This window comes from Scyliorhinus canicula, chromosome 9 (genome assembly GCF_902713615.1).
Source record: "Scyliorhinus canicula chromosome 9, sScyCan1.1, whole genome shotgun sequence".
In the NCBI taxonomy this organism is placed as follows: Eukaryota; Metazoa; Chordata; class Chondrichthyes; order Carcharhiniformes; family Scyliorhinidae; genus Scyliorhinus; species Scyliorhinus canicula.
Window position 1 is genome coordinate 96,337,027 of NC_052154.1, and position 25,004 is coordinate 96,362,030.

At 53.1% G+C, this 25,004-nt stretch overlaps 1 protein-coding gene across 1 annotated transcript in view; it reads left to right on the plus strand.

The window, feature by feature from the left end:
- The window catches only part of pex16 (peroxisomal biogenesis factor 16), a 35,665-nt gene extending 11,315 nt beyond the window's left edge, over positions 1-24,350 (plus strand). The window contains exons 3-11 of the mRNA XM_038807239.1: positions 2,897-2,973; positions 5,277-5,410; positions 7,332-7,441; positions 9,224-9,316; positions 10,036-10,185; positions 10,722-10,794; positions 12,973-13,092; positions 13,356-13,420; positions 23,241-24,350. Of these exons, the coding sequence (XP_038663167.1) occupies positions 2,897-2,973; positions 5,277-5,410; positions 7,332-7,441; positions 9,224-9,316; positions 10,036-10,185; positions 10,722-10,794; positions 12,973-13,092; positions 13,356-13,420; positions 23,241-23,299 (881 nt within the window). The 3' untranslated portion in view covers positions 23,300-24,350. The remainder of the gene's footprint in view (positions 1-2,896; positions 2,974-5,276; positions 5,411-7,331; positions 7,442-9,223; positions 9,317-10,035; positions 10,186-10,721; positions 10,795-12,972; positions 13,093-13,355; positions 13,421-23,240) is intronic.
- The last annotated feature ends 654 nt before the right edge of the window (positions 24,351-25,004 follow it).

Consider the following 25,004-nt stretch of genomic DNA (forward strand, 5'->3'; position numbering starts at 1 on the left):
CTACATGTTCTACATGTTCCATTTTCCTTCACCTTAATTTTTATTATTTTTATTCGAATTTGTGTCAAAAAACACAATTTTTGCATAACCGTACGCAACAATTAACAGAACAAAGGGGAAAGAAAAAAAATGTTACCCGTATGTACAAAGAAAGGAATAATACAATGTAACAATCCCCCCCCCCCCCCCCCCCCCCCCGGGACGCTGGAACCCCGCCATGGACCCTCTCAAGGCAAACTTTATTATCCCAAGACTGAGAAACCCAGTCATGTCCCTAACCCAGGTCTCTACACTCGGGGGGGCTTCGAGTCCCTCCACATTAACAAGATCCGTCTCCGGGCTACCAGGGAGGCAAAGGCCAAGACATCGGCCTCTTTCGCTTCCTGAACTCCCGGATTGTCTGACACACCAAAGATCGCTATCTCGGCACCACCTGCGTGTCTAAGATCTTGGACATTGCCTCAGCAAATACCTGCCAGAATCCCTTAAGAACCGGGCATGCCCAGAACATATGGACATGGGCTGCAGGGCTTCCTACACACCTCGCACATTTATCCTCAACCCCAAAGAGCTTGCTCATTCTGGTTGCCATCATGTGTGCCCGATGGACCACCTTAAACTGGATTAAGCTAAGCCTGGCGCATGATGAGGAATTGTTTAGGGCGTCCGCCCACAGGCCTGCGTCCAGCTCCCCACTTAGCTCCTCCTCCCATTTGCCCTTAAGCTCCTCCACTGGGGCTTCCTCCACCTCCTGTAGTTCCCAGTAAATGTCCAAAACCTTCTCTTCCCTACCCAGGTGCCGGAGACCACCCTATCCTGTATCCTGCGTGGGGGTAGCAGCGGGAATGATACCACCTGTTTTTCAGAAAGGCGAATACCTGAAGGTATCTGAAAGCATTTCCAGGGGGCAAACTGAATTTCACCTCCAGCGTTTTCAGGCTGGGAAAGGTCCCGTCTATGAACAGGTCTCCCATCCTTTTAATGCCTGCCCAATGCCAGCTTTGAAACCCTCCGTCTATCCTGCCCGGGACAAATCTGTGATTGTTGCATATCGGGGTCCAGACTGAGGCTCCCTCCACCCCCGTGTGCCTTCTCCACTGACCCCAGATCTTTAATGCCGCCACCACTACCGGACTAAAGGAGTAGTGGGTCGGCGAGAATGGCAGAGGTGCTGTTTCAAATGCCCCTAGGCTGGTACCTTTACATGAGGCCACCTCTAACCGCTCCCACATCGCCCCCTCCCCCAATACCCATTTCCTAATCATGGCTATGTTAGCCGCCCAATAGTAGCTGCAAAAGTTCGGCAGCGCCAGCCCCCCAACTGCGCTCCAGGTACAGTCTCTTTACTCGCGGGATCTTATTTGCCCATACAAATCCCGAGATGATCTTGTTCACCCGCTTAAAGAAGGACTTAGGGATGAAGATGGGAAGGCACTGGAAGACGAACAGAAATCTGGGGAGGACCATCATCTTAACGGTCTGCACCCTCCCCACTAGAGATAGCGGGAGCATGTCCCACCGCACTGGGGCAGCAGGGATAGCATGGTGGTTAGCATAAATGCTTCACAGCTCCAGGGTCCCAGGTTCGATTCCCGGCTGGGTCACTGTCTGTGCGGAGTCTGCACGTCCTCCCCGTGTGTGCGTGGGTTCCCTCCGGGTGCTCCGGTTTCCTCCCACAGTCCAAAGATGTGCGGGTTAGGTGGATTGGCCATGCTAAATTGCCCGTAGTGTCCTAAAGAAGTAAGGTTAAGGGGGGGGGTTATTGGGTTACGGGTATAGGGTGGATACGTGGGTTTGAGTAGTGTGATCATGGCTCGGCACAACATCGAGGGCTGAAGGGCCTGTTCTGTGCTGTACTGTTCTATGTTCTAAGTCCCCCTCCATCTGCTCTACCAGCCGAGATAGATTAAGCTTGTGGAGGGTATCCCACTTTCGAGCCACCTATATCCCTAGGTACCGAAAGCTCTTCTCTACCAATTTCAGCGGAAGCTCTCCCAGTCCCTTTTCCTGCCCCTCAGCTTGGATCACGAACATCTCACTTTTCTTCTCGTTTAGTTTGTACCCCGTGAAATTGCCAAAGTCCCTCAGAATCTGCATGACCTCCCCCAACCCCTCTAGTGGGTCCGAAATATACAGGAGCAGATCATCCGCATAAAGCGAGACCCGAACCCCCCCCCCCCCCCCCCCCCCCGAACCAGTTGTTTGAAGTTCGTAGCGCCATAGCCAGCGGCTCTATTGTAAGGGCGAACAATAACGGGGAGAGGGGGCACCCCTGCCTTGTTCCACGGTGGAGCCTAAAGTATTCCAACCTCACCCTGTTCATGCACACACTTGCCACGGGGGCCTGGTAGAGTAGCTGGACCCAACCTATGAACCCCTCATCTGAACCTGAATCCGAACCTTCTTAGCGCTTCCCACAGGTACTCCCATTCCACCCGGTCAAAGGCTTTCTCCGCGTCCATTACCACCACCATTTCTGCCTCCCCTCCCTCTGAGGGCATCATGATGATGTTTAGGAGCCTCCGTACGTTGGAGTTCAATTGCCTGCCCTTGACGAAGCCAGTCTGATCCTCCCCTATCACCCCAAGGACACAGTCCTCAACCTAGCAGCAGGTCTTGGCCAGCAGTTTGGCGTCTACAATTCAGGAGCGATATCGGTCTATAAGACCCACACTGTAGCGGATCTTTCTCTCGTTTGAGGATGAGTGAAATCGAAGCTTGCTTCATCCCCCCCCCCCGGCCATACAACTGGTCATATGTCTAATATGTGCCAGAGCAGTAACAATTGTCAGAAAGAATGGTGTTCCATATCTGTAGGCAAAGTTTGTGTGCGATGAATACTGGAGAGGCTCCGTTTTACGCCATTGTTTATACTTTGTTTGCATCTGTTTGATAGTGTACTCTGCATCCAACCTGTTAGTGCTGGTGAATGATGGAATACTGAGGAAAGGTATTCCTCAGATACCCCTTGTGGTAAGTACTGCTTCACTTTTCAATCTTCAAAGCACTGTCACACATGTGTCATGCTCTTCTTATTCAGGCCCAGCATTCAATACGCTAACATTCAGTAATTTAATGTTGTATAACACAGGGCCAGGTATCTTTTATTCCATTTTTAAAACGCCCAATTACATTCCAGTCAGTAACTCCCTCCCGGTATCTGTTATTCTATGTATAAACCATCCTCGAGCCCCTCGATTAGATTCCAGTGCCACTCACTCCCAGGTTTTTATTCTATACATAAACCATCTCGAACCCCTCGATTCGATTCCAGACTGTAACTTCCTTCCGGGTATCTGTTATTCTATATATAAACTGTCCTGAGCCCCTCGATTCGATTCCAGACTGTAACTTCCTCCCGGGTATCTGTTATTCTATATGAAATGAAAATGAAATGAAAATCGCTTATTGTCACGAGTAGGCTTCAAATTAAGTTACTGTGAAAAGCCCCTAGTCGCCACATTCCGGCGCCTGTCCGGGGAGGCTGTTACGGGAATCGAACCGTGCTGCTGGCCTGCTTGGTCTGCTTTCAAAGCCAGCAATTTAGCGTTGTGCTAAACAGCCCCTATATAAACCGTCCAGAGCCCCTCGATTAGATTCCAGTCTGTAACTCACTCCCGGGTATCTGTTATTCTATATATAAACAACTCTAACCCCTCTATTAGATTCCAGTCTGTAACTCATTCCCGTGTATGTTATTCTATATATTAACCACCGTAACTATCAATTAAATTTGAGGCAACAGGTTAATTCTGGATATCTGCTATTCTATTTATAAAGCACATGAAAATCTTGGTGGGAATGCTGTTTGTAACTTAAGCCTGGTCAGATTTGTTCCGCTGACGCACTGCTTTTTTTTTGCATTACCTTCAGTGACTGGGTTCCGGATGATGTCCTTGTGTCTGCAGACTGGTGCATCTGCATTCATTGACTGGTGTTCAGGGGGTTGTATCTGCACTGACTTGTGGGGTGGGGGGTGGGGTGGGGGGGGGGGGCATCTGCACCGACTGGTGCTCAGGGGGATGTATCTGCACTGACTGGTGTTCAGTGGGTGGTGTATCTGCACTGACTGGTGTTCAGGGGGGTGTATCTGCACTGACTGGTGTTCAGTGGGTGGTGTATCTTCACTGACTGGTGTTCAGTGGGTGGTGTATCTGCACTGACTGGTGTTCAGTGGGTGGTGTATCTTCACTGACTGGTGTTCAGTGGGTGGTGTATCTGCACTGACTGGTGTTCAGGGGGGTGTATCTGCACTGACTGGTGTTCAGGGGGATGCATCTGCACTGACTGGTGTTCAGTGGGTGGTGTATCTGCACTGACTGGTGTTCAGGGGGATGTATCTGCACCGACTGGTGCTCAGGGGGATGTATCTGCACTGACTGGTGTTCAGTGGGTGGTGTATCTGCACTGACTGGTGTTCAGTGGGTGGTGTATCTGCACTGACTGGTGTTCAGGGGATGTATCTGCACTGACTGGTGTTCAGTGGGTGGTGTATCTGCACTGACTGGTGTTCAGGGGGGTGTATCTGCACTGACTGGTGTTCAGTGGGGGGTGTATCTGCACTGACTGGTGTTCAGTGGGTGGTGTATCTGCACTGACTGGTGTTCAGGGGGATGTATCTGCACTGACTGGTGTTCAGGGGGATGTATCTGCACTGACTGGTGTTCAGGGGATGTATCTGCACTGACTGGTGTTCAGTGGGTGGTGTATCTGCACTGACTGGTGTTCAGGGGGGTGTATCTGCACTGACTGGTGTTCAGTGGGGGGTGTATCTGCACTGACTGGTGTTCAGTGGGTGGTGTATCTTCACTGACTGGTGTTCAGTGGGGGGTGTATCTGCACTGACTGGTGTTCAGTGGGTGGTGTATCTTCACTGACTGGTGTTCAGTGGGGGGTGTATCTGCACTGACTGGTGTTCAGTGGGGGGTGTATCTGCACTGACTGGTGTTCAGTGGGGGGTGTATCTGCACTGACTGGTGTTCAGTGGGGGGTGTATCTGCACTGACTGGTGTTCAGTGGGGGATGTATCTGCACTGACTGGTGTTCAGTGGGGGGTGTATCTGCACTGACTGGTGTTCAGTGGGTGGTGTATCTTCACTGACTGGTGTTCAGTGGGGGGTGTATCTGCACTGACTGGTGTTCAGTGGGGGGTGTATCTGCACTGACTGGTGTTCAGTGGGGGGTGTATCTGCACTGACTGGTGTTCAGGGGGATGTATCTGCACTGACTGGTGTTCAGGGGGATGTATCTGCACTGACTGGTGTTTTTTTTTTCAGTCTGTCACTCAGCACCGACTACTGACATGGCTGACTGTATTGGAACACCTGGAGGTTTTCACGGAGATGAGCTCTGCCAAGCTATGGGGCGAGAACTGTCGCTGGGTGGTGATTATCATAATCCAATTGGCAAAGTGAGTTGGCCCATTATGGAGTCATACATCAGATTAACAGGCCCTTCGGCCCACCATGTCTATACTAGTCTTGTCAATATTGCTGTTTCTCTGTTGTCCAGCTTCCTAGCACCGTGTTGGGAAAAGCCGCTGACTTCTGGTCTGTCGTATTGCTCAGTAGCTTGTGAGCTCTGTCTGTGTTTTCCCTGAGTGTTGGCCTCAGAGGGAGACCAACTATCAGTCAGCCTGTGCTCTCACACCCCACTCACAATGCTTATCCCTGCTCCTTTCAACACTCAGTCTCCACTTTCAGCACTCCCTGTGTAATTTCCATCTCCTAAACACCCAACACACTTTTTTTATTGAGGTAGTTTTTTGGCATTGTAAACAGTTACAAACATCAACAGAAAGAAAGCAAAAATGTGCAAACATTCACGTACATTCAATACTTCAGTCGTAAAATACTGCGCAAGCCCGCTCCTCTCCCACCGGTACTACCCGCCAATTTATCCCTCCTACTCTACTCTCTCTCCCCCCCCCCCCCCCCCCCCCTGCTGACGCTCACTCTCCCGCAAAGAAGTCTATGAAGTTGCCACCTTCGGGCGAACCCCTGAACAGATCCCCTCAAGGCAAACTTAATTTTTTCCATACCCAGGAAACTTGACATGTCTGTAAGCCACAACTCAGTCTTCGGGGGCTTTGAGTCTCTCCATGCCAATAATATTCGTTGCCGGGCTATCAGGGAAGCAAAGGCCAAAACATCGGCCTCTTTCTCACCCTGGACTCCCGGGTCTTCCGAAACCCCAAACATTGCCACCCCTGGACCCATCGCCACCCTTGTTTTTAGCACCCGGTACATGATCCCCGCAAATCCCTCCCAGTATCCCCTAAGCATCGGGCATGCCCAACACTCCTGAACACTCCCCATGCCCAAAGCTTGACTCTCCCCCCTGACATCCCCACCCCTCTGCTGGCCTGCCCTCCTCTCCTCTAGCTCACAGAACCATAGAAAATACAGTGCAGAAGAGGCCCTTCAGCCCATCGAGTCTGCACCAAAATGTGAAAAACGCCTGACCTGCCTGCCTAATCCCACTTGCCAGCCCTTGGCCTGTGGCACGTCATAACATTCAAGGCTAAGTGCTCATCCAGGTACCTTTTAAAGGATGTGAGGCAACCTGCCTCTACCAGCCTCCCAGACAGTGCATTCCAGACCCACCATTCTCTGGGTAAAATCCCCTCTAAACCTCTCATCCCTCACTTTGAACTTGTGCCCTTTTTTAACTGACCCTTCTACTAAGGGGAACAGCTGCTTCCTATCCACCCTGTCCATGCCCCTCATAATCTTGTACACCTCGATCAGGGCACTCCTCAGTCTTCTCTGCTCCAACGAAACGAAAACAACCCAAGCCTATCCAACCTCTCTTCATAACTTAAACGTTCCACCCCAGGCAACAACCTGGAAGATGGACTCTGCCACCCCCTCCAGTGTAATCACATCCTTCCGATCGTGTGGCGACCAGAAATGCGCACACAACTGCTTTTGTAATCTATGCCTCGATTGAGAAAGGCAAGTGTCCCATATTCCTTTTTCACCACCCTATTAACCTGTACTCCTGCCTTCAGAGATCTATGGACAAACACGCCAAGGTCACTTTCTTCCTCAGAACTTCCCAATGTCACGGGTTCATTGTCAAACCTCCCTTGCCAAATTACTGTTTCCAAAGTGTTATCAGCGCACACTCTCGATGGCCAAGTGGGGCTCCCCACACCTCACTATTATTGATTCCTGACTCAGGTTCCCCTCAGCGTGTTTTCTGCCCAGGTTCCAGACCCTAGCCAGACATGCTGCTTTGTACACATTTCCCAATCTTCTGTATTTCTGATGGCTTTGAGCCCATGACATGAGGAAACCGTTACACTCTCTGTTGGAATGTGCTTTCAGAGCCAGCCTGAGGATCCTGCTCCTGCTCTGGTACAAGGCCGGAATCCAGACATCACCCCCCGTCACGCCACTTGACAGAGAGAGACATCTGCAGAGGAGCAGCATTGAAGGTCAGAGAGCAGCCACTCATGCTTGAGGGGAAGGATGATTTGCCATTGGCAATGGTGACACAGAGCGACAGACATGTTTACCCCCCTCGGCGTGCTCACTCCCCCTGCCCTCGGCCCCCTTCTCCCCCTGCCCTCGGCCCCCTTCTCCCCCTGCCCTCGGCCCCCTTCTCCCCCTGCCCTCGGCCCCCTTCTCCCCCTGCCCTCGGCCCCCTTCTCCCCCTGCCCTCGGCCCCCTTCTCCCCCTGCCCTCGGCCCCCTTCTCCCCCTGCCCCCTCGGCCCCCTTCTCCCTCTGCCCCCCCGCCCCCTCTGCCCCCCCCGGGCCCCCCGGCTGCCCCCCCCCCGGCTGCCCCCCCCCCGCTGCCCCCCCCGGGCCCCCCGCTGCCCCCCCCCGGGCCCCCCGGCCGGGCCCCCCGGCTGCCCCCCCCGGCTGCCCCCCCCCGGCTGCCTCCCCCGGCTGCCCCCCCCCGGCTGCCCCCCCCCGGGCCCCCCGGCTGCCCCCCCCCCGGGCCCCCCGCTGCCCCCCCCCGGGCCCCCCGGCCGGGCCCCCCGGCTGCCCCCCCCCCGGGCCCCCCGGCTGCCCCCCCCCCGGGCCCCCCGCTGCCCCCCCCGGCTGCCCCCCCCGGCTGCCCCCCCCGGCTGCCTCCCCCGGCTGCCTCCCCCGGCTGCCCCCCCCCCGGCTGCCCCCCCCGGCTGCCCCCCCCGGGCCCCCCGGCTGCCCCCCCCCCCCCCCCCCCACCCCCGACCCCCCCGCCCCCAGCCCCCCCCCGCCCCCCGCCCCCGGCCCCCCCCCCCCCCCCCCCCCCCGGCTGCCCCCCCGGGCCCCCGGCTGCCCCCCCCCCCGCGCCCCCCCCCCGCGCCCCCCCCCCCCCCCCCCCCCCCGGCTGCCCCCCCGGGCCCCCCCCCCCCCCCCCCCCCCCGCGCCCCCCCCCCCCCGGCCCCCCCCCCCCCCCCCCCCCCGGCTGCCCCCCCCGGCCGCCCCCCCCGGGCCCCCCGGCTGCCCCCCCCCCCCCCCCCCCCCGCCCCCGCCCCGCCCGCCCCCCCCCCCCCCCCCCGGCTGCCCCCCCCGGCTGCCCCCCCCCCGGCCCCCCGGCTGCCCCCCCCCGGGCCCCCCGGCCGGGCCCCCCGGCTGCCCCCCCCGGCTGCCCCCCCCCGGCTGCCTCCCCCGGCTGCCCCCCCCCGGCGGGCCCCCCGCTGCCCCCCCCCGGGCCCCCCGGCCGGGCCCCCCGGCTGCCCCCCCCCCCGGCCCCCCGGCTGCCCCCCCCGGCTGCCCCCCCCGCTGCCCCCCCCCCGGCTGCCCCCCCCGGCTGCCCCCCCCGGCTGCCCCCCCCGGGCCCCCCGGCTGCCCCCCCCCCGCCTCCCCCCCCCCGCCCCCGACCCGCCCGCCCCCCGCCCCCAGCCCCCCCCCCCCCCCCCCCCGCCCCCCGCCCCCAGGCCCCCCCCCCCCCCGGCTGCCCCCCCCCCGGCTGCCCCCCCGGGCCCCCCGGCTGCCCCCCCCCCCCCCCCCCCGCGCGCCCCCCCGCCCCCCCCCCCCCCGGCCGCCCCCCCCCCCCCGCCCCCCCCCCCCCGGCCCCTTCCCCCCTGCCCCCGCCCCCCCTGCCTCTGCCCCCTCCTCCCCTCCCCTCTGCCCCCACTTCTCCCTTCTCCCCTCCCGTGCCCTCTGCCCCCTTTCCAGCGCACTCTGCTCGTAATTTCTGTATCCACTTATGCTCCTCCCATGCCCCACAAGTTCTTCCCACCCATCTCTCCCATTCCAATTCACATGCTCTCCATTTCTTTAATAGACAGCAGCATCGAGGGTGAGGAATCCTCACAGATGAGCTGTGGCACATTTATTGGACAGCGTTCGAGAAGGATACTCCGGACCCTTAGCTGCAGTGAGTAACTCCTTCTTACCCATTGTGTGCATGACTGCAGTGTGGCCACAACATGTTCATCTATCGAACACTAAATACTGGCTCTCATGGCCTCAGTGTCATCACTTCCATTTCTTACAACAGGCTGTCAGAGAGTCAGTACTGAGGGAGTGCTGCACTGAGGGTTAGTACTGAAGGAGTGCTGCAATGTCAGAAGGGCAGTACTGATGGAGTGCCGCACTGTCAGAGGGTCAGTACTGAGGGAGTGCTGCACTGTCAGAGGGTGAGCGCTGAGGGAGAGCTGCACTGTCAGAGGGTCAGTACTGAGGGAGTGCTGCACTGTCAGAGGGTGAGCGCTGAGGGAGTGCTGCACTGTCAGAGGGTGAGCGCTGAGGGAGAGCTGCACTGTCAGAGGGTCAGGACTGAGGGAGTGCCGCACTGTCAGGGTAAGTACTGAGGGAGTGCTGCACTGTCAGAGGGGCAGTATTGAGGGAGTGCTGCACTGTCAGAGGGTCAGTACTGAGGGAGTGCTGCACTGTCAGAGGGTCAGTACTGAGGGAGTGCTGCACTGTCAAAGAGAATCTTAACTATCTTGGATGATTTGGTAACAATTTTAACGCATTGTGACCCCCACCCACTCTGGCTGTGACCCCCCCCCCCCCCCCCCCCCCCCCCACCCTAGCTGTGACTCCCACCCCTCTTTTGTGGAAATGTTGTGATCTCCACCCTCTGTGTTCCAGCTCCATCGCTGCCGCTTCGTCGCTGGGGGATTCCTCAAGAGCAGGAGGGACAGCAGAGATCACAGGAGGAGAGTGAGCAGCCTGCAACTCCCCTCAGCCATCAGGAGACTGTGGCCGAGTCTGTGTACATTACCAGGCCATTGTTACACCGTATCCTACACTGCAAAACAAGGAGGCCATTCAGCCCCTTGAATCTGTTAATTGGGAACAAGAGGAGGCACTCCTTGGTTTGTTACACAAGAGTTGGCGGCCATGGGCAGCACGGTGGCACAGTGGTTAGCATTGTTGCCTACGGCGCTGAGGACCTGGGTTCGAATCCCGGCCCTGGGTCACTGTCCGTGTGGAGTTTGCACATTCTCCCCGTGTCTGCGTGGGTTACACCCCCACAACCCAAAGATGTGCAGGTTAGGTGGATTGGTCACGCTAAATTGCCCCTTAATTGGAAAAATAATTGGGTATTCTAAATTAAAAAAAAAAAGAGTTGGCGGGCATTGTGCCCATCAAACCTAATTATACAGGAACAAAAAGGGGGGCCGTTGAGCCCCTTAGTTTGTTACTCAGCAATAGAAGAGGGGGCAATTCAGCTCCAAGATGTTTGCAGAGGAACAGGAGTTAGACTATTGCCAGCTGCTCAGAGTTTGCAGTCTGCCAGAATGAGCTGTTTTCCTTATCCCCCGATCTCTCAGTCATGACATTAGGAATATGGGGTCAGAAATCCTGGAAGCCGTGGCTTGTGTCAGGAATTCTGGATATTGCGAGGTGAGTCAGAACCCACACTACACTGAGTCCAGAGGTAGTGCGAAGAAACGGGATTGAACTGTTACCTGGAGCTGGAGCTGTACTTACAGTAGCGCACGGGTGTGTTAACCGGAATCTGAGTTATACCGACAGCAGTGCACAGATGCAGTGAACAAACACAACTGGGAGGACCTGTCCACCCTCAGTTCCAGCACCGTGTTCCAATCTCCCCAAATCAACTCATGGGTATCCAAATTCGGAATGGCAGTCAGCCACCCCAATTGGGGGCATATACGCTAACCAACTCCACCAACCTCTCATCCAGTACACACGTTACAATCATTTACCTACTTCCCTGATCTGCCACCAAATCCATTTGAAACCTCCCCCACTTGCCCACCAAAATCGCCACCCCCGAACCCTACTATCAAACCCTGAATGGAACATCTGGTCCTTCACCCTCAAATGGGTCTCCTGCAGAATCACCACATCAGTTTTCAAACTCTTCCAAGTGTGAGAAAACTCTCGGCCTCTTCATCGGTCCCCCCAACCCTCTCTCATTCCTTGTCACCATTCTGACCCTCCTTCCCTTCTATCCGCCATCACCACTACCCCGCGCATCCGGCAGGATCGACCTTTAGTCACCATCAACCCCCACCCCTGCCTCCCTCCCCAGAATCCTCCCAACCACTTGCTCTTGCAAAATCTTCACCCAGTATCGATCCTTTCCCTCACAATTCACACCTTCCATGCCCCTCCCCCCACCAAACTCCCGTTCACTCGCCAACCTTCATTTGCTAATGAGATGACCCCTGCCAGAGTCTCCTCCTCCTCCCAAATACACCCTTAGCAACCGCCCCCCCCCCCCCATGCCAAGATCCACCCCACCGCACAAAAGAAAAATGATCCCAGTCCGCATTGTCCAAGTCCAAATCCCAAGCTCATCTCAGTCCCAGTCCTTCAGCCTTCACGAATGCCTCTGCCGTCTCAAAATAGAAGTCCTTTGAATTGTGAATCACTCTCAGCTTCTCAGGGGAGGCCACTCCAAACCTCACACCGCTGCTGTACAATGCCGCCTTCACCCGACCAAAGGCCGCCCACCTTCTCGCCATCTCCGCCATAAGATCTTTGTATATATGTACACCAACGCCTTCCCACCTCTCCTCTAGCTTCTGCTTCGCCCAACTCAATACCTTCTCCCTCACCTGGAAATTGTGGAAGCAGACTATGACTGCCCTCGGTGGCTCATTCATTTTAAGCTTCAGCTGGGGCGACTAATGGGTCATGTCCGACTCATAAAGGGAGGGTGCCCCACCATCAGCTTGGCAAATATGCCAACAAAGTACTCAATCGACCTGCAGCTGTCCATTGCCTTGGCTCAGCACACAATCCTCAAATTTTGCCTCCTCGGCCTGGGCTCTTCGCTCCTTATTGACCTCCGCCACCCTCTGCAGCTCCTCACCCATCAAGGTGAACTGGTCTCTATGCTGCAGCAATGCCTCCTCCACCCCCTTCATCTTCTCTCCTTGCTCCTGCACCTCCATCGATGTCTTTGTCAACGCAATCTTTCAGGGCAAGTGCCTCCTCCACCCACTCTTTGAGTGAGGTCATTGTCTCCCTCCGATGTACCTCTAAATGCTTGGCGAACAGCCTTTCAAACTCCTCTGTCAGAAACCACCTCAGTCAGTGTTTCAACATTAATGGGAGTGACCCCACCCGCTGAACCAGCACCCGCCCCTTTCCTCATGTTGGACTCACAGCAGTACTCGCCAGAAGACCTTCGCTCGCCCCCTTTCTTCCCTGACCTTTCTTCTGGAACTTCAACATTCTACCGATTCCTTCGAATTCCCCTCATCCATAAAGTAGCCCCGAGACCGGGCAAAATATATCCAAAAATCAAAGACACTAGCAGGAGCCACCTAACATGCGACCTGCACGTATATGTCGCCACCAGAAATCCAGTGCACGGACCTGTTAACCGGAATCCGAGTTATGCTGACTCCAGCGCACCAACCTGTTTAAAAGGATCAGAGTTCTGCTGAAACCAGCGTTTTGAGGGATTGGAGTTTTACTGACATCAGAACACAGTCATGTTTAAAGGGATCAGAGTTCAGCTGGCAACAGCGCATTGACCTGTTAACCGACATCAGTGTTATACTGACCTTGTTGTCTACCTTGTAACCCGTGTGTTTCCCACAGCCTGAGTTTGATGAGGGACCCCAAGCAGATGAGACAGGCCGAGCGTGCTGAGCTGCGACGGCGAACCTTCCTCTTGCTGTATTACCTGCTGCGATCCCCATTCTATGACCGATACTCAGAGTGAGAGACTCTTGCTTTCTGATACATGGCTATGTCGGGTATTTGGGCCCCTCTTTACAGGGTTTTGGAGAGTATCTCATCCATTTTTACAGTGCGAATATCTGGAGAGCCTGTTTACAGGATGGGGGGGGAGATATGTGGATCTTTGTTGACATTCTATGTGCTACTTAGGGTCCTGGGCCATGTTTATTTGGTGAGTTCCTCTTTGTAACCAGATCCTAGGGTTAACTCTCTCTCACCCCATGCTGTATTTCTCTTTCCAGGAGTAAGATCCTTTTTCTGCTCCGGGTGCTCGCTGACTATGTTCCAGGAGTCGGTCTGGTGGCTCGTAAGTACTGATAACTGCACAAGTATGTTTCTGCTGTGGGATAAATTACCTAATTGTAAAGAAGTCTCAAGGAAATAGTGATCATAACAATAGAATTTCACATTCAGTTTGAGGGAGGGAAGTGTGGGTCTAAGTCTTATCCTTGTAATTGCGTTGTTTACGTTTGAGGACAGAGTTGACTTGCGTGAACTGGGAAAATAAGTTAAAACGCAGAACAGTAGAGAAACAGTGGCAGACATTAAAGAACATGGCTCTCAGCTAATATATATTCCATTGAGAAAGAAAGACTCCATGAGTGGGTTATATCATCTCTGAAGTTCAGGATAGTATCAATTTGAAAGAAAAAGTTAACAATACTGTCAAGATTGGTGGTAAGATAAAGATTCAGCATATTTTACAGGCCAGCAAATGACAAAAAAATGAGGAAGAAATTAGTGAATAAGAGAAATATAAAAACAGATTGTAAAAATTTCTACAAATATTTAAATAGGAAAATATAAGAATATAGTAACTAAAATGAGTGTTGTCCTCTTGAGTGTGAGACTGAGGAATTAATAGTGGTAAATACAGAAATGGCAGAAGCCAGTTTGATATTTTGTACTTCGCTGTAGAAGACAAAGAAAACCCCAAGATGAATTGAGAAACAAAAGATAAAAAGAGGAAATTAAAACGGTCACCATCACTGGGGAAAAGATACTGGGAAAAGTATATAATTGAAGATTGCCAAGTCCCCTGGAGCTGATGGTCTGCATTCCCAGGCCTTAAAGGAAGTGGCTGTAGAGATAGTGGATGCATTGATTATAATCTTTCCAAATTCCCTAGATTCTGGAAAGGTCCCAGCCAATTGGAAAATCACTAATATAACACCTCTATTGAAGAAAGGAGACAGGCAGAAGGCAGGAAACTATAGACCAGTTGGCCTGATGTCTGTCAAAGTCAAAATGATCAGGTGCATTATTAAACATAGAACAGTACAGCACAGAACAGGCCCTTCGGCCCTCGATGTTGTGCCGGGCTTTGTCCGAAACCAAGATCAAGCTATCCCACTCCCTGTCGTTCTGGTGTGTTCCGTGTGCCTATCTAATAACCGCTTGAAAGTTCCTAAAGTGTCCAACTCCACTATCACAGCAGGCTGTCCATTCCACACCCTAACCACTCTCTGAGTAAAGAACCTACCTCGGACATCTCTCCTATATCTCCCACCCTGAACCTTATAGTTATGCCCCCTTGTAACAGCTACATTCACCCGAGCAAATAGTCTCTGAACGTCCACTCTATCTATCCCCCTCATCATCTTATAAACCTCTATTAAGTTGCCTCTCATCCTCCTCCGCTCCAAAGAGAAAAGCCCTCGCTCCCTCAACCTTTCCTCAGAAGACCTATCCTCCAAACCAGGCAGCATCCTGGTAAATCTCCTTTGCACCCTTTCCAATACTTCCACATCCTTCCTATTATGAGGCGACCAGAACTGCACACAATACTCCAAATGTGGTCTCACCAGGGTCATGTACAGTTTGTTCCATACGTGGGTTTGAGTAGGGTGATCATGGCTCGGCACAACATTGAGGGCCGAAGGGCCTGTTCTGTGCTGTACTGTTCTATGTTCTATGTTTTTTTTTTAATAAACAATTTTATTGAGGTAGTTTTTGGCTTTGGAAACAGTTAGACATCAACAGAAAGAAAGTAAACGAGGCAAAAATGTGCAAACATCCACGTACATTCAATACTTCAATCGTAACATACTGCACAAGCCCGCTCCTCTCCCACCGGTACTACCCGCCATTTTATCCCTCCTACTCTACTCTTCCCCCCCCGGCACCTACTGACGCTCACTCTCCCGCAAAGAAGTCAATAAATGGTTGCCACCTCCGGGCGAACCCCTGTACAGATCCCCTCAAGGTGAGCTTAATTTTTACAATACCCAGGAAACTCGACATGTCCGCAAGCCACAACTCAGTCTTCGGGGGCTTTGAGTCCCTCCACGCCAATAATATTCGTCGCCGGGCTATCAGGGAAGCAAAGGCCAAAACATCGGCCTCTTTCTCCCCCTGGACTCCCGGGTCTTCCGAAACCCCAAAAATTGCCACCCCTGGACCCATCTCCACCCTTATTTTTAGCACCCGGGACATGACGCCCGCAAATCCCTCCCAGTACCCCCTCAGCTTAGGGCATGCCCAAAACATGTGAACGTGGTTCACTGGTCCTCCCGCGCACCTAGTGCATTTTTCCTCTATCCCAAAGAATTTGCTCATCCGAGCCACCGTCATGTGGGCCCGGTGAACGACCTTAAATTGAATCAGCCCGAGCCTGGCACATGTCGTGGTCGAATTTACCCTACTCAGGGCCTCTGCCCACAGCCCGTCCTCCATTTCCCCGCCTAGCTCCTCCTCCCATTTAAGCTTCAGTTCCTCCGTCTGGGACCCCTCCCTCATGAGCACCTTATAAATATCAGAGACTCTACCCTCCCCTTCTTCCCCCCTAGAGACTATTCTGTCTTTGATCCCCATTGGCGGGAGGCGTGGGAAAGATGGGACCTGTCTACGAACAAAGTCCCGCAACTGTAGGTACCTAAAATAATTTCCCCTTACCAGCCCAAATTTCTCCTCCAAGCTCCTCAAACTCGCAAAGCTCCCTTCCAGGAACATATCGCCCACCCTTCCCACCCCCACCCGCCGCCATACTCGATAATCCATAATCCCGGGGGCAAACCGACGGTTGTCGCAGATTGGCGCCCAAACCGACGCCCCCGTCTCCCCTACATGCCTCCTCCACTGGCCCCATATCCGCAGGGTCGCTACCACTACCGGGCTGGTGGAGTACCTGGCCGGCGGCAGCGGTAGAGGAGCCATGACCAGGGCTGCCAAGCTGGAGCCCCTGCACGAAGCCGCCTCCACCCGCTCCCAGATAGACCCCGTACCCACCATCCACTTCCTTATAGCGATGTTGGCCGCCCAGTAATAATTGATCAGACTCGGCAAAGCCAGCCCTCCCTCGCTGCGGTTCCTCTCCAACATCGCCTTCTTCACCCGCGGGGATTTTCCCGCCCAGACAAAGCTCATGATCAGCCCGTTAACTCTTTTGAAGAAGGACTGTGGGATAAAGATCGGGAGGCACTGAAAAACAAACAGAAATCTAGGGAGGATTGTCATCTTTACAGTCTGCACCCTCCCTGCCAGCGACAGCGGGAGTGCATCCCATCTCCGAAACTCTCCCTGCATTTGCTCCACCACCCTTGCCAAATTTAACTTGTGCAGGCTGCCCCAGTCTCGTGCCACCTGGATTCCCAAATACCGGAAATTTTCCTCAACCAGCCTAAACGGTAGCCCTCTCAATCTGTTCTCCTGGCCCCTTGCCTGTACCACAAACATTTCACTCTTGACCGTATTTAATTTGTATCCTGAGAACTGGCCGAACTTCCTCAGCATTCCCAGTATACTTCCCATCCCGGCCACTGGGTCCGACACGTACAGGAGCAGGTCGTCTGCGTAAAGAGAGACCCTATGTTCTACCCCGCCCCTCACCATCCCCTTCCATCCCTCTGCGGCTCTCAGCGCAATCGCCAGCGGCTCTATGGCCAGCGCAAACAGCAGTGGGGAGAGCGGGCAGCCCTGTCTGGTCCCTCGGTACAGCCTAAAGTACTCCAACACTTCTCTGTTAGTCCTAACGCACGCCCTCGGGGCCTGATATAATAATTTGATCCAATCCACCAGTCCCTCCCCGAACCCAAACCGTCCGAGCACCTCCCATAGATAGTCCCACTCCACCTGGTCAAAGGCCTTCTCGGCGTCCATCGCCACCACTACCTCCACCTCCCTGCCTGCCGGGGGCATCATTATCACATTAAGTAACCTCAGGTTGGCCGCCAGCTGCCTACCTTTCACAAACCCAGTTTGGTCCTCCCCAATTACCTCCGGTACGCAGTCCTCCATTCTAACCGCCAGTACCTTTGCTAGGAGCTTGGCATCTACATTAATCAGGGAGATTGGCCTGAAGGACCCGCACTCCTCCGGGTCTTTACCCCGCTTCAATATCAGTCATATAGTGGCTTGCGACATTGTCGGCGGCAGGGTCTCTCTGTCCCTTGCCTCGTTGAAAACCCTCGCCAAGACCGAGTCCACCAGCTCAGAAAACTTCCTATAGAACTCTACTGGGTATCCATCCGGCCCCGGGGCTTTCCCCGATTGCATGGCCTTTAGGCCCCCCAATACCACCTCCACTCTAATCGGGGCCCCCAGCTCATCCACTCGCCCCCCCACCTACTGTTGGGAATGTTAACCTGTCCAGAAACCTTTTCATCTCCTCCGGTTCTTCTGGCGGCTCCGAAGTATACAGCTTGCGATAGAAATCCCGGAATACCTTATTCAATCCTGCCGGGTCCTCCACTTTGCGCCCCTCCCCATCCATCACTCTACCTATTTCCCTGGCCGCCTCCCTCCTCCTGAGTTGCTGTGCTAACAGTCTGCTGGCCTTTTCCCCATGCTCGTACACCACGCCCCTCGCCTTCCTAAGCTGTTCCACGGCCCTACTCGTGGGTAGTGCCCCCAGTTCTGCCTGTAGTCTCTGCCTCTCCCTGAGTAAAACCTCCCCCGGGGACTCCGCGTGCTCTTCATCTATCCGACCCATTTCCCTGACCAATCTATCCATCTCTGCCCGGTCTGCCTTGGCTCTGTGGGCCCCAATTGAAATCCGTTCCCCCCGCACTACTGCCTTTAGCGCCTCCCACAGGGTCGCCGCTGAGACCTCCCCAGTGTCATTCACCTGCAGGTAATTTTGCATACACCTCCGAAGCTTCTCACAGATCCCCTCCTCCAACAGCAGTCCCACGTCTAGCCTCCATTGCGGGCGTTGGTAGCTCGCCCCCCTGATCTGCAGGTCTACCCAGTACGGGACATGGTCTGAGATAGCAATTGCCGAATATTCCGTGTTCTTTATCTCCCCTATACAATCCCTGCTTAGTACGAAGAAATCTATCCTAGAATATACTTTATGGATGTGCGAGTAAAACGAGTAGCCCCTTCCTGTCGGCTGTCTGGCTCTCCAGGGGTCCACTGCCCCATTTGCTCCATAAACCCTTTCAGCTCCCTTGCCATTGCTGGGAGTCTACCCATTCTGGGACACGACCGATCCAAAGCCGGGTCAAGGACCATGTTAAAGTCCCCCCCCCCCATTATTTGCCTGCGAGAGTCCAGGTCCGGGATCTTCCCCAGCACTCTTTTAACGACGTCCACGTCATCCCAGTTCGGGGCATATATATTCACCAGCACCACTCTTCTCCCCTCCAGTCTTCCCCGTACCATCAGGTATCTGCCCCCCCCCCCCCCTGTCTGCGGCTATGCCCTCTGCCTCAAATTGCACCCGCTTGTTAATCATGATTGCCACCCCTCTAGACTTCGAGTCCAAGTCCGAGTGGAAGACCTGGCTAATCCAGCCCTTCCTTAGCCTGGTCTGGTCAGACACTTTCAGATGTGTCTCCTACAACATAATTACGTCCGCCCTCAGAGCCCGCAAGTGCGCGAACACCCGCGCCCTCTTAACCGGCCTATTCAGTGCCCTGACGTTCCAGGTGATCAGCCTGGTCGGGGGGCACAACCCCCCCCCCCCCCCCCCCCCCCCACCCCCCCCCCAACGCTGGTCAGCCATAACCTTTCTCGGGCCGGCCCCTGACCCGTGCGTCGCGCCATTCCTGGCCTGCCCGTTGGCTGCCTCCACCCTCTACCTCCTTTCCACTGCCCATTTCAAGTCCCTCCCACATCAGCAGAACAACCCCCCCCTAACAACATCCCCCCCCCCCCCCCCCCCACTAACAACATCCCCCGATACCCCCACCCGTGCCATCGACTGGCTGTGATCTCCCCCCACCTGACTCCCTTGACTAGCCAATCTGCTAGCCCGGTGACTCAACACTCCGGCGCCTTCCTATCTCATTCCCATTGTTTCCCCGTCCTCCTCCCCACTCCCCGGCACCCCATCCCCCATCTCCAACCCACTGGAGCAAACTCACTGGCACAGGAAGGCATGGGCATCAACAAAACAAAAAAACAAAAAACAAAAAAAAACCCCAACCCACGTCCTTGCTGACCGGCCCCCCTTCGTTACCGTGCCGGCTCCAGTGTCCTCCGCGAGCTGCACAAAAAGTACAAATCCGCCCAAAAAGGAAAAAACAGAGAAAAGAGGAAAAAACAAAAACATAAGAGAAAAAACAAACAAAAAAATATAAACCCAATCCAATATCCATGAACAAAGGAAAGAGTCCCAAATGTTCCGCTTGGCACCTTTGACCCAGCAAACCGTTGACCAGCTGTCCAGGCCCATTCAGCGTACCTTCCTACGGTAGTCCTCGGGCCCTAATTCGCGTCCATGGGGCCTCTTTTCGGGACCAGCCCCTGATCCCTCGCAAAGTCCATCGTTTCAGGCTCGGAGAAGTAGTGGTGCTGACCCTGATGCGTGACCCATAGCCGAGCTGGGAACAGCAGACCAAACTTCACGTGCTTCTTGAACAGCACCTCCTTGACATTCTTAAAGGCTGCTCGCCGCCGAGCCACCTCCTAGCTTAGGTCCTGGTAAATGTGGAGGATACTGTTGTTCCATGTGCTGCTCCTGGCGCTCTTTGCCCACCGCAGCACCCGCTCCTTGTCCACGAACCTGTGGAACCTAATCACCATCGGGCGGGGGGGGGGTCTGCCCGGCCGCCCCTGCCTTGCCTGCACTCTGTGTGCCCCCTCCAGCTCCGGCGGTCGCGGAAAGGCTTCGGCCCCCATCAGCTGCTTCAGCAGGTCTGCTACAAACGCTGCGGCAGAGCTCCCTCAGCCCACTGAGGAGGCCGACCATCCTCAGCTTGTTCCTGCGGACTCTATTCTCCAGCTCCTCCACTCTGTCCAGCAGTCTTCTCTGCCGCTCCTTCAGCCCGTCAACTTCTAGCGCTGCAACCGTTCGCGCATCCGCCTGCTCCTCCACCGCCTCTCCCAGCTCCTTAACTTTAACATCCTGAGCATCCAGCCTCTGGTTCAGCTGATCCACCGCTCTCTGGATTGGGTCCAAGCTGTCCCGCTTCAGCGCTTCAAAACTGGACTTCATTACCTGGAGCATGTTATCCAGCGCCTGCTGGATTGCTGAGTCCAGGGTCCGTGTGTCCGCCATCTTAGGTTCCAGGTAAGTTTCTTCAGGTCCTTGTTTCTGTCCCTTTTTCTCTCTTTTCTTCTGCCTCCTGGACTCCCGCTGTTCCATGTGCCGCAGCCCGCTCCTCAGCACTTTCGCTGCCGCCTTCCTTCAGGTCCGTGATCCCGCTATCGCGGGGAATCAGCCCCTAAACGCCCGCTGGAGTGAGAGCCCGCCGAATGTGCGGCTCACTCGGACATCGCCGCCACTGGAAGTCCAGGGTCATGTACAGTTGCAGCATAACCCCACGGCTCTTAAACTCAAGCCCCCTGTTAATAAACGCTAACACACTATAGGCCTTCTTCACGGCTCTATCCACTTGAGTGTTAAGGAGGTTATAACAGGACATTTGGAAAATCATAATGCAAATCAGTCAGAGTCAACATGGTTTTGTGAAAGGGAAATCCTGTTTGTCAAATTTATTAGGAAGTAACAAGCAGTGTGGATAAAGGGGAACCATTGGATGTGGTGTACTTGGATTTCCAAAAGGCATTCGACAAGGGGTGCCGCATCAAGGGGTACGGCACAAGCTGAGAGCACATGGTGTAAAGAGTAACATGTTAACATGGATAGAGGGTTGGTTAGCTAACAGGAAGCAGAGAGTAGGGATAAGTGGGTCATTTTCAGGTTTGTAAGCTGTTACTAATGAAGTGCCACAAGGATCAGTGCTAGAGGCTTCAACTATTTGCAATCTATATCAATGACTTGGATAAGGGACCGAAGGTATGATAGCTAAATTTGCTGATGATATAAAGATAAGTAGAAAAGTAAGTAATAAGGAGGTAAAAATCTTTATGGGGATTTAGGTAGATTAAGTGTCCTGGTACTCATGAATCACAAAATGCCAGTTTGCAGGTACAACAAGTGATTAGGATAGCAAATGCAATGTTGGCAGCTATGCAAGGGAATGGAATATAAAGGTACAGAAGTTTTACCACAGCTGTACAGGGCACTGTACTGTTTTGCTCTCGTCACTTGAGAAATGATTGTATCAGAAGCATTTCAAAGAAGGTTCACTTCTAATTGGTGGGATGGAGGGAGTTGCCTTATGAGGAAAGGTTGGACAGGGTGGGCCTGTACCCATTGGAGCTTAGAAGATTGAGAGGTGATCTTATTGAAACGTTTGAGATCCTGAGGGGACTAGACAGGAAGGATGCTGGGAGGATGTTTCACCTTGTGAGAGAGACAGACACTAGGGGGATACAGTTTAAAAATCAGATGTTACCCATTTAAGATTGACATGAATGGAATGTTTTCCTCTTAGAGTTGTTGATCTAAGGAACTCCTCTCAGAAAGCAGTGGACCCTGCATTATTGAATATATTCAACACATAGGGATAGAAGGTACTGTAGCCAAATTTACAGATGACACTAAAATAGGTGTGATAGTAAGTTACAATGAGGAACTACTATCCTTACAAATGGATATAGATAGGTTAGGTGAGTGGGCCAAAATCTGGCAGATGGAGTTTGACATGGATCAGTGTGAAGTTATCCGTTTTGGCTGGAAAAATGGAAAGGCAACTTATTATCTAAATGAAGAGAAACTTCAGAGTGCTTTGGTCCAGAGGAATCTGGGTGCAGAAAACTATTATGCAGGTACAGCAGGTAATAAGGAAGGAAAATGGAATTTTGTCCTTTATGGCAAAAGGAATAGAGTTTCAAAGTAGGGAAGTGTTGCTGCAATTGTACAAGGCATTGGTGAGACCACACCTGGAGTACTGTGCACAGTTTTGGTCCCCTTATTTCAGGAACTTAGTGGTGGCATTGGAGGCAGTTCAGAGGAGATTCACTAGATTGATTCCAGAAATGAGGGGTTTGTCTTTTGAAGAGAGATTGAGCAGTTTAGGCTAGATGATAAAGGGTATCGACAAAGTAAACAGAGCCGATGCTTCCTCTTGTGGGGCAATCTAGAACGAGAGGTCATACTTTTAGAATAAGGGATCGTAGGTTTAAACAGAGATGAGGAGAAATTACTTCTCTCAAAGGGTTGTGAATCTGTAGAATTCACTGCCTTAGAGTGCGATTGATGCCGGAACATTGAGTCTATTTAAGGAGGAGATGGACAGATTTTTAACTAGTAATGGGTTGAAGAGTCAAGGAGAATGGGGCAGGAAAGTGGAGTTGAGCCCAAGAGATGAGCCGTGATCGTATTGAATGGTAGAGCAGGCTCGCAGGGCTGAATTGCCTCCTTCTGCCCCAAGTACTTATGTTCTATTGTTATGTTCTTATGTTCTTGTGTTCTTATATTCAAGACAAAGTTTTAATAGATGATGGAATCAAGGATTATTGGGGGAGGGAGAAAGGAAATGTGGTGTTCAGGCCACAATGAGATGAGCCATGGTCTTATTGAATGGTGGGGATGGCTGAAGGGACCGAAAGGCTTACTCTTAATTCCCCTGGTGTGTTTTTGTGATTCCTCCTCTCCCTTTTGTAATCCTGATGCAATATAGTGGGAGGGAGCAGAAATGGTGCACAAAGAAACAGTTATTGGGGCAATGACCTCATGGTGGACCGCAGGAGGAGAGCAGTGGATGTGGGGTTGGGCAGGTCGAGGTCTGGAGACCAGGGTTCTGGTTGGTGGTGAGGATGAGGGTGGTGGGTTAGAGGAGCTATGGATCCAGATGTTTGATCTGATGATGCTGATTTCTTTCTCTCTGTTCCAGGTCCACTCATGGATTATTTACCAGTTTGGCAGAAGATATATTTTTATAATTGGGGTTGACCAGCCTCTCTCACCAACACAATGCAAAGTAAATTGTACTGTTCATAATCAACTGTATTCATCAACATTGTACAGAGCTTGGACCATCAGAGATTTCCTTTCCAGTGTGCCATCCTGAAACAATGCGACCGAGACCAGCTCACAGTCTGACTGTAACTGTGATCATCTCACAGTCTGATTGCATAACTTTATCGTGACAAGCTCAATCGGACTGTATAACTGTGATAGAGCTTAGATCACAGTCTGAATGTACAACTGTCTGACAAGTTTATAGTCTGACTTGACTAGAGTCCAGCTCAGTCTGACTGTATAACTGTGTGACAGAGACAGTCTGACTGTAAAACTGTGACAGAGACCAGCTCACAGTCTCACTGTATAACAGTATGGTGACCAGCTCACAGCTAATTATAACTGTGTGACCAGCTCACAGGCTTACTGTTTAACTATATGGTGACCAGCTCATATTCTGACCACAACTGTGACCAGCTCACAGTCTGTCTGTATAATTGTGCCAGAGGCCATCTTGCAGTCTGACTATAGAAATGTGCAAGAGACCAGCTCACAGTTTGAATGTATAACTGTGTGACAGAGACCATTTCACAGTCTGACTGCAAAATATGCTGACTGACCATCCCTGCTTACACCAGGTTAACCGAAGCCGGCTGTCAGACTGTTGAAGGTGCCACCATCTCAGATTCTGAACGTCACCCAAGAGCCTGACTCCAAACCTGCGGCTATGTCAATGGGAAATGGTTGGCCAGGCCCCTTGTGGCTGAACAGAACTGAACATGGTTCTGGGCCAGACTATATTGAAGTGGTGACTCCTGATACTCCTGCACTGCCTTTGAACACATTTGCAGTCGGAAACCCTCACCCAACTTGTCTCTGCTATGTGTTGGGGATATGTTACACTGCCCACCTGGATTGCTGGTCAATTCTTCCAGTGGATCAGTGGTTCACTCAAATAGAAGGGTGGTGATTTAAAGTGTTTTGTATATATCAAAATCCAGGATGAGTGGAAACTGGGATAATAAATGGATGTTTTGACATAGTTCTCTCAGTTTCTGTTCTTTGATCTCTCTCTCTCCTGTTTTGGGAGGGGTTGGCAGTGCTGACCATCTCTGTTGGGAACCTCCAGTCTCATGACACTGAATCAGATTGAGAGCGCCCAGTTTTGTGTCAGCAATTCTCAACTAAGCCAAGAACTGAGACACTTTGGGGTAACGGGGTTTGGTTGCAAGGGCAGGAGAAAGGGAGGGAAAATTAGAGGCAGGGTAGTGAGAAAGTTTGGAGAGCCACCTGGGGAGAGAGAATCAGGATCCATACATAAAATCTCTACAGTGCAGAAGGAGGCCACTCGGCCCAGCAAGTCAGCACCGACCCTCTGGTTGATCTTAAAGTTTGACCGTGCTGCTCAGAACTTGTAGATTCAATGTTCTCCATGACATTCTCATGCTCAGGAGTTGCTGAACTATCTGATACTGCAGTTGACGTTGATTCTGATGTACATTTGTCATCCATCACGTTGATGTGAATGTCTCTCTGATTTTCAAGAGTGTGTGCCGATTTCTTCTTCAATCCAACCCATCCTCTGTCTGTACATTGCAGGGATGAGGTGCTACTTCAAGTACAATTGCTTTTCTTGACCACTTGACTGAATCTCCTATACTCGGAATGTCATCACTACTTGGAGGTGGTAATAGTC